General features: G+C 44.5%; 1 protein-coding gene across 1 annotated transcript in view; it reads left to right on the forward strand.

Annotated features, from left to right (window-relative positions):
* Positions 1–8530, forward strand: part of LOC138962287 (peptidase M20 domain-containing protein 2-like) — a 23393-nt gene extending 14863 nt beyond the window's left edge. Inside the window, exons 2-8 of the mRNA XM_070334038.1 lie at positions 820–950; positions 1875–2123; positions 2516–2664; positions 3122–3264; positions 4002–4156; positions 5244–5478; positions 7189–8530. Coding sequence (XP_070190139.1) covers positions 825–950; positions 1875–2123; positions 2516–2664; positions 3122–3264; positions 4002–4156; positions 5244–5478; positions 7189–7322 — 1191 coding nt within the window. The 5' untranslated portion in view covers positions 820–824 and the 3' untranslated portion in view covers positions 7323–8530. The remainder of the gene's footprint in view (positions 1–819; positions 951–1874; positions 2124–2515; positions 2665–3121; positions 3265–4001; positions 4157–5243; positions 5479–7188) is intronic.
* The last annotated feature ends 213 nt before the right edge of the window (positions 8531–8743 follow it).

Genomic DNA, 8743 nt, shown 5'->3' on the forward strand with positions numbered 1-8743 from the left:
AACCACGAAGGTTATATCGCGACGAGGGAAAGGGGGGAGATGGGATAGGGGAAAGGGAGGGGGGGGGAGATGGGATAGAGCCACTTGTTAAGTGTTTCTTGTTCACAAAAGCACTAATCAAAAAATTGCTCCAGGGGCTTGCAACGTAGTACAATTGATATTACCTTACTGGGAGAATGCAAGTTTCCAATACAAAGGACTAAACATTTCTTACATACTGCTTGACTAAAATCTTTACAAACATTGACTATATTCTATACAAGAACCACTCAACAAGGGTAAAAGGAGAAACAGAATCCGTTAGTCGCCTCATACGACATGCGGGGTGCAGAGAAATAAGGATGTGGAAAAGAAGACTTTTGGTAAGTGAAATAAAGGTGATGGATCCAGTCAGGTAGAAATAAGACAACAAGAAAAGAATTGGAAAACTGCAGGGAATAGTAGGGAGAGTTTTCTTGGAAGGAAATATAGGTGAAAGGACTGGTAAGGCAGAAATAAGACAAAAGAAGAGAAGAAACAGAACCGTTAGTCGCCTCTTACGACATGCTGGGTAGCATCGGGTAAATTCTTTCTAGTCCTAACCAAAATGGGACTCCCCCTAACCCGCGGGGGGGGGGGGGGGGGGGGTGGGGGGCTATATAAGTAAATGATCGTTATTATTATTATTATTATTACTATGATCCCATGTAAAACTTGGTTTGAGCAGATCGGAGATGGTGAGTCGAATTGTTTACAGCGGAAGGACTGTGCGTTTATACAAGAAAGACTTTCACAGTGACAACTTTCACGTTTATTTTTATTTTACGATATTGTGTGCAGACAAGATGGCGGCGGATCTGAAGCAGACGGCTTGTCAGGAAATTGACCGTTGCGCGGGAGAGCTGAACGAGCTGAGTCAGCAGATCTGGGCCAAACCGGAACTCAACTTTGAGGAACACGATGCTCACAAGGTAGGCATTGCTCCAATGAAAATGTGAAATATCAGTCTACAGACAAGTCCCAGAATGTTTCAGGTATTTAAGACCTGATCGACTTTTTATTTTTACAAACTAAATAGGAGCCAAAAATGAGAATAGTCAGGAAGGGTCTTAATCCGAGAGTAGCCAGCCGTGTTGCATGGTTAATTTATGACTTGAATTAACCGCAGGTCATGTGCCTTAATAGCAAGATCTGACGCCGTTTCGCAGAAGCAAGAATTGCCTGCGGCTAGCAGCTGCAAGACAGCGAGGGTGTAAATGAGATGATTTTGTGCCAACCAGGCAAGAATTAAAACACGATTGGTTGATACTGAAGGAGTCGGCTGCGCTCGTTGGTGAACAGCAATAAACAGCCAATAAGACTGTCAGCTGAGTAGCCACCATGTTTTATCGCGTAGCGAACACCTCCACAGAAACGCTCGCTTACTCTCGCCAAATCCTAGCCTTTCTCGCGGAGAGGCTTCCTCAAGAAACGCTATTTCCTAACTTCACTCTCCAAATCTCGCGGCTGAGAAACAGGGGACACGTGAACGTTCGAGGTAACTGACCTGGTGTCAATGCAGTCCAGTGACCTGCTAAACGACCCCGTGTCCTTGACCCAGAAATCGCTTTTAAGGTCAATGTGGTTGCTCTTCCCGAGTGCAAAAATACAATGTCATCAACTCTCCCATTCTTCCTGCTGGATATGGTTATTGTTTCAATAAAAGCAAGACCATTGAGTGCTACGCTCTTCGCGTATTAACACTTCATGTCCCAAATAGAGTCTTGTACTGGGGACAGAATTAGCAAATTAGCATAGCATAGCATAGCATAGCATAGCATAGCATAGCATAGCATAGCTACGGACCTCATAGTAGAACACGACTTCAGCAACAGATGTGTTTCTCACACGAACAGGTGCTGACCGACTACCTGGAGAAGAAGGGTTTCAAGGTGGAGAGACACTACAAGCTGGACACGGCGTTTCGCGCCACCTGGGCAGGGGAGACAAGCGGTGGGCTGCCCCACGTGGCCGTCCTGTGCGAGTACGACGCCCTGCCCGAGATTGGCCATGCCTGTGGTCACAACCTCATCGCGGAGGCAGGGGTCGCTGCGGGGCTCGGGGTCAAGGCCGCTATGCAGGCTGCTGGCGCTCCAATCGGCAAGGTCTGTTCAAGGTCATTGATACTTTTAGTTTGAATATGGTTATAATTCTGTGTTGGTTTACTCTGTTGATTTAGAGCGTTTTTGAGAGGATTATTATCATGCTTGATAGCTTGTCAAGTTTTCAGTTGCTTCTTGCTGAAAGGAACAATTCGCGCGGGGGGTAGGGGGGGGGGGTGGGGGTGGGATGCTGGGGAATTAAATCGCTCCATACTGACAGCTGAGAGTGCTTAGGACCCTATAGCACAAGAATGGGGCCTTGTACGGACCTTGTCATGATGGGGCGGGGGCAAGGGGAAGCTGATAGAGCACGGTGCTTTCATTGGTATGCACGTGACCACGACGACACACCCTCTGGGCGTGGGTAATACTTGATGTGACACTATGATTGACAGCTGACAGTACTTGGCACTCCGGCAGAGGAAGGGGGCGGGGGCAAGGTGCAGCTGATAGAGCAGGGAGCTTTCACTGGTATGGACGTGGCCATGATGACGCACCCTGCCCCAGACCACGACACCAGACCTGTCTGTCTGGCCTACAGCGGGTAAGGGTCTTGCTTCATTCTGCAACGTCTTTATTAAGAATTGCACTTCGTGTTGTTGATCACTTGACAGAACTGAAATCAGTTCATTTTCTTTAAAAGAAAAAATCATCTGAGAAAACGGGTTTAAATTGGAGGGATTCCTTACTCGAGGGGTCCTTAAAAGGGGGTCCACTGAACTGCCGAAAATGAGTAAGCATGATGTCTTGCGCTTACAGCAGCTTCGATATTGACCGCAGAAAAAAGCTGTGTACTTCTGTCATTTGAATTAAGAAACAAGGACTTCAGAATAAATCAATTACAACGTCCAAATAATATGCTTTTCGACATACATGTTGTTTGAATTTCTAATTCAACTGCATTGGAAAAAAACGTGCATCTCTCCTTCACAACTTTTATCAGCGTCCATTAATTTGAAAACGGAACATGAATATATCACCAGTGGTCGATTTCTCCGCAGGATTACAGTGAGGTACTTCGGGAAGGCTTCTCACGCTTCCGGTTTCCCGTGGAAAGGCGTCAACGCCCTGGACGCCGCAGTGATGTGTTACCAATCCGTGTCCAACATGCGGCAGCAGTTTCTGCCAACCTGGCGTGTGCACGGTGAGCAGTTGTGTGCATGTACCGGTATAATAGCACGTGCAACATGATCATATTCACGGAAATGTTATCGTCTTTTTTTGACTGGGAAATTCTGATCACTTCCTCAGAAAGCTAGCGCCATCATCAACTACAAGAGTCGCGCTGCTAATGTGTGCGTGTTCAGGTGTAACCAGCCGCCTGCAGTTCTGACAGAAAGACCGATGTAGGCTATGTATCTGCCACGGGGTTGTATCTATGTGGATTCGAACCTTTGACCGGCCTGGGATCGCAAGTCCAGTGCTCTACCAAATGAGCTACCAGACGCTCACATTCACAGAGACAAACAAATAGACGGAAGTACGGGTGTACAGTTGATCGGACAGTCGAATTCGTGCATACACGCATACACACGTACGCAGATAATTAGAGAGAGAGAGAGAGAGAGAGAGAGAGAGAGAGAGAGAGAGAGAAAGAGAGAGAGAAAGAGAGAGAGAAAGAGAGAGAGGGGTAGGGAGAGAGAGAGAGAGAGAGGGGGGGACACACACACACACACACACACATACACACACACACGCACACACACAAAACAGAGTGTAAACTGCTCCATTCTACAAGCAATATGCATGATTTTGACACATTTGTGAGTTCACAGTGCAGTAACCACTTAAAGGCCTTGATGATAAAATCAACCAAAAACGAATCTGTTTATCTTTATCAAGTTGCATGGTACGAAAGAGAGATCGATGTTCTTTTTGCAGGTATCATCACTAAAGGTGGAACCAAGCCTAACATCATACCTGACAACACGGAGCTGGACTATTATATGAGGGCGCCAACCGACGAAGAACTGCTGACCCTTAAAGACAAAATGGTCAAGTGTTTTGAGGCCGCTGCCACTGCCACTGGATGCACGGTGAGCATTGTCCGGTTGTGTATTGAAAAGTGCAAACGTCTGGCTTTTAGAACAAGATATATAACAATAAAAATGTACACACCAGAAACACGGACACTCAAACCTAAGATAACATGTTTGATTGTCCATGTTTCTGGTGAGTTCATTTTTACATTTAGTCAAGTTATGACTAAATGTTTTAACATCGAGGGGGGAATCGAGACGAGGGTCGTGGTGTATGTGTGTGTGTGTGTGTGCGTGTGTGTGTGTGTGTGTGTGTGTAGAGCGATTCCCCACTCTATGTTAAAACATTTAGTCAAAACTTGACTAAATGTAAAAAGCGTGCTATCCTTCTCAACGCAACTACTACCCAGCTCTTCTTGTCAATTTCACTGCCTGTGCATCGAGCGGTGGACTGACGATGCTACGAGTATACGCTCTTGCTGTAAAAGTGCAGTGAGTTCAGTTTCATTCTGTTAGTTCGACAGCTTGACTAAATGTTATAATTTCGCCTTACGCGACTTGTTATTGTTATCTTGTTCTATAGTTCTTCTCACCTGCAGTCTCTTGGTCTTCTTCTGGCTTTTGTTAATCTGATAATGTGATTTGCTTTGATATTGCTGATGAATAATTCGTGTCGAATATTCTGAGATTTCAACTGGTAACATATTGTGTAAGCGTAAGTTTTCGATAAACGCTATCAGTGACTTTCGGTCCACGATTTCAGCCTAAAGCCAAGGTGCACTTTTCCCCATGTCTGTGTTTCAGCTGGACCGGAGAGGAAAATTGTGTTGTAGAAGATAATACGGAAGAGAAACTAGACTAGGAAATGCAGTATAGTTAAGAGTTAGTTAGATAGGGAAAATATATTAAACGATTACATTTGAGTTTGTTTGTGGGATTAATCGACGCATTTGAGAATCTGTTACTAGAAACAATATTTGATATAATAAGTTAATTATTGCGTGTGTTTGATCATTTGTTTTTCATTACTGTTTGCTCGGGTTGTTGATGTTCTTTTGCCTGACAACGAATTGTGCCCTCCTCATAAATGAAATGGGCTGTCGGCCATTGTTCATTAAACCGCCATCTCATTTTGCATTGTCAGCTGGAGTTGGTGGAAGACCGAGTAGGGTACTCCAACCTGGTGACTAACGGACCTCTGGCCGACACATACGACAGCCACGCGCGCGCTCTGGGCGTGACTCTAGGCTCAGCTTTCCAGGACAAGGCGGGGTCCACAGACATGGGCAACGTATCTCACGTGCTGCCCTCTCTGCACCCGATGTACTCGCTGCACACAGAGGCCGTCAACCACACCCGGGAGTTCACCACTGTGTCAGGTAAAATAATAATGGAGTGTCTTATTTCTCGTGCAACGTATCTCACGTGCTGCCCTCTCTGCACCCGATATACTCGCTGCAAACACAAGCCGTCAACCACAACCGGGAGTTCACCACTGTGTCAGGTAAAATAATAATGGAGTGTCTTATTTCTCGTGCAACGTGTCTCACGTGCTGCCCTCTCTGCACCCGCTGTACTAGCTGCACACACAGGCCGTCAACCACAACCGGGAGTTCACCACTGTGTCAGGTAACATACAGTCAAACACGCTTAAGCCGAACTCGCCCGGGGAATGAAAAATCGTTTCGCTTATCCGAGTTTGTGCATATCCGAGTTCGGATAAGCCAAACCTTTCCCGAGAAATTACCCTGCAGTTCGGTTTAAGCGAGTTTTTTTCAGGATAAGTTGTAAAATCACTTGGAATGTTTCTCTCTCTGTCTCTGTCTCTCTCTGTCTCTCTCTGTCTCTCTCTCTCTCTCTCTCTCTCTGTCTCTGGGCGTGGTGTGTGTGTGCGCGCGCGTGCGCGTGTGAGTGTGTGTGTGTGTGTGTGTGTGTGTGTGTGTGTGTGTGTGTGTGTAAATGAATAAGATCAAAACAGTGACAAGCAACAAGTGCTTTCTTCAGTGGAGCTTTATTAATACCTCAAAGCCAACTGTAAAACTAAAGTGGTGAAAACCGTGACACATCTCAGAAACAAAACCAAACATTCCACAATCAACTACGCTTTTGTTAAAAGGATTCCAAGTAATGTTTAATGAAACCCTCTCCATTAAAGAAAGAAAAGAAACAAAATTAGACAATTTGTCTCTGTGGTCATAAATCAAGATCAAATCTCCGTAAACATAGATTGTAGGCAAATGTTTTGTTTCGCTGCATGTTTATTGTAGTTTGATCTTCACCACTCGCTCAAAATGAGCACATACATTCCTCAGGTAGATTTGCTCTTCACAAAGATCTCTTCCTTCGATTGGAAAAAGAGGTTTGTATGAGAGCCACTCGTGTTTGAACACTGCAACAATTGCTTCGAACATGCTGGCAGCCACAAGGATTTCAACGTCGCATCACGTGACACGTGTATTTCTTGGTCAATGTGGCACACGTCATCAGTTTCCCCGCATACTCAAAAACAGGTGACGTGTTCGTTATCGTAGGATAATTTTCGCCGTGACGAAATATGTTTATCTTCCTGACGTGTTTTTCAAGGAAAAACGAATAAAAATGTCTCTCCGACAGTGTTTAGAGTTTGGCTTATCTGTCAAAATCACGTTTGAGATGTCCGTGTTTGAGTTAGCTATTTTTTGACAGAGTTTGGCTTATCCGAATTAGAAATGGGCCTACTAGTCTTTCAAAGAGGGGGGTCTGGCGGGGAATTGGTTTTGGTTTCAGATATGCGAGTTTTTTGCTTAAGCGTGTTTCGTTTAGGTGAGTGCGGCTGTATTTGGGCATTGAAAGTGTCTAATTTCCTCTGGGTGGAGCGTCTGGGGGTTTCAAAGCCTTAGGTTTGTAAGACTACACCGGTATGAGAAACAATTAGAACCCAGCTCATTTCACTTCAGATGTTCTCTTATCTCTCACTCTGAGTCCCATTTTGGTTTCATGCAGAACACACACAAAGGCACAGAATTCAGAATATCAAAACAATTCTTCTTCTTTCACGATAACATGCTTTGAGTATGGCTGGCTGTATTTTTGTGTGTGTGTGTGTGCAGGGTCCCCAGAAGCTCAGCCCTACACCTTGGATCAAGGGAAAGCACTGGCGATGACGGCAATTGACGTACTAACCTCCCCTGGCCTACTGGCAAAGATCAAAGCTGATTTTGAAAAGAATGTTAAAACCCACTGAGTTACTGTTTGCACAACCAGTGTTCCTGGTGGTATCCTTCATTTCCTGACTCTCCAAAAGAATACGCATGCACTTATTACTCCAGTAAAGAACTCAATTTTTTGTCTGCGTATTTCCTTCTTTTCTGGGTTTTTTTCCGGACCCCTCCTCTTGATGCTTTGAAAAAGGGAGGAATTCATATTGTTATAGAACCCAAATGAAACGTCAAAGTGTTGTCTGCTTATTTCTTTCTTTTTTTGCTTGTCTCCTCTTCTTGTTGTCTTTTATATATGTTATAACTGATTCCGTTCCTCTAAATGACTCTAGTTTTAAATCTGATCAATGCGTCCTCAGCTTGTTGCTTTGAAATGAGGGGAGAACAAAATTATAGACGTGGAACAAGAAACGCATTTTACATGCGTCCGTGTCGCTTGGGTCATTTCTTTCTTGTCACATTTGTGGTCATTTAAAAGCGACGAAAACGCAATTTGACTTCAAACCACTTGGTCACATACCAAACCAATCAACTGTCTGGATGTTCTGTGCGCACACAGTTGGAATTTTTTTTAATGAATTAATTTCAAGCCGTAAAAGCAATTTTCTCAAGAAATTAATTCGTCCAGAAATTCAAACTCACCACATCAAACCACACCCGGGAGTTCACCACTGTGTCAAACCCCTCCCGGGGGGGGGGGGGAGGGGGGGGGAGGGGGGAGGGGGGGCGGATTAGTTGTGTGTGCGACTTTGAAAACGTAGAATGGAACTCCGCATAAAAGAACGTTCCAACGTAAAATCAAACTAACTCCTTTATACCATATTTTGCCATGTTTAGGCACGGTCATGAAAGGGGTTCCAATGGTGCAGCCATAGTTGGCTATTTTTTTGAGTATTCACAAACACACGCCTCATCCCCTAGATCATTGGTGAGTCAGTGTGTTGAGTTTTGGTTTTGTCCAACAGGAGGGATAGTCTTATCCCAAGTAAAAGTGACCCTGGCCAGATCTGAGATGGCGAGCCCAACTGTGTTCACAAGGAGAGTGCCTTAAAAGTCAATGCCCTGAATTGTTTTTTTATAATTCTAAAACACCCATATATAATTGCTCGTTATTCAGGAGAGTATCACGACTCAACATGTTGAGTAAGAAGCAGTGACTGTGTATTCATTTTGACTTGTAAATAAAACACGAAAAAATGCACTGTATGTGAGTGTGTCTTTATGCACATGTTGCAAAGCGCGTTAGTGCTGGAGTTTGGGCTGGAGTCGGTCGGAGGTATGAGTATGTGTCCATTTGAACGCAAGACAGAATGCGCTGAAACATCAGTTAAAACTGGACAAGGTGAGTCGCTGGCACGAATGTTGAAATCAGAAAAAAAGAAGAAATGTTTTTCTTTTATGTTGTTGGTTTTTTTTCGGGGGAGGAGGATAGTTTTATATACGTGTC

The sequence above is a fragment of the Littorina saxatilis genome, linkage group LG3 (genome assembly GCF_037325665.1).
Source record: "Littorina saxatilis isolate snail1 linkage group LG3, US_GU_Lsax_2.0, whole genome shotgun sequence".
In the NCBI taxonomy this organism is placed as follows: domain Eukaryota; kingdom Metazoa; phylum Mollusca; class Gastropoda; order Littorinimorpha; family Littorinidae; genus Littorina; species Littorina saxatilis.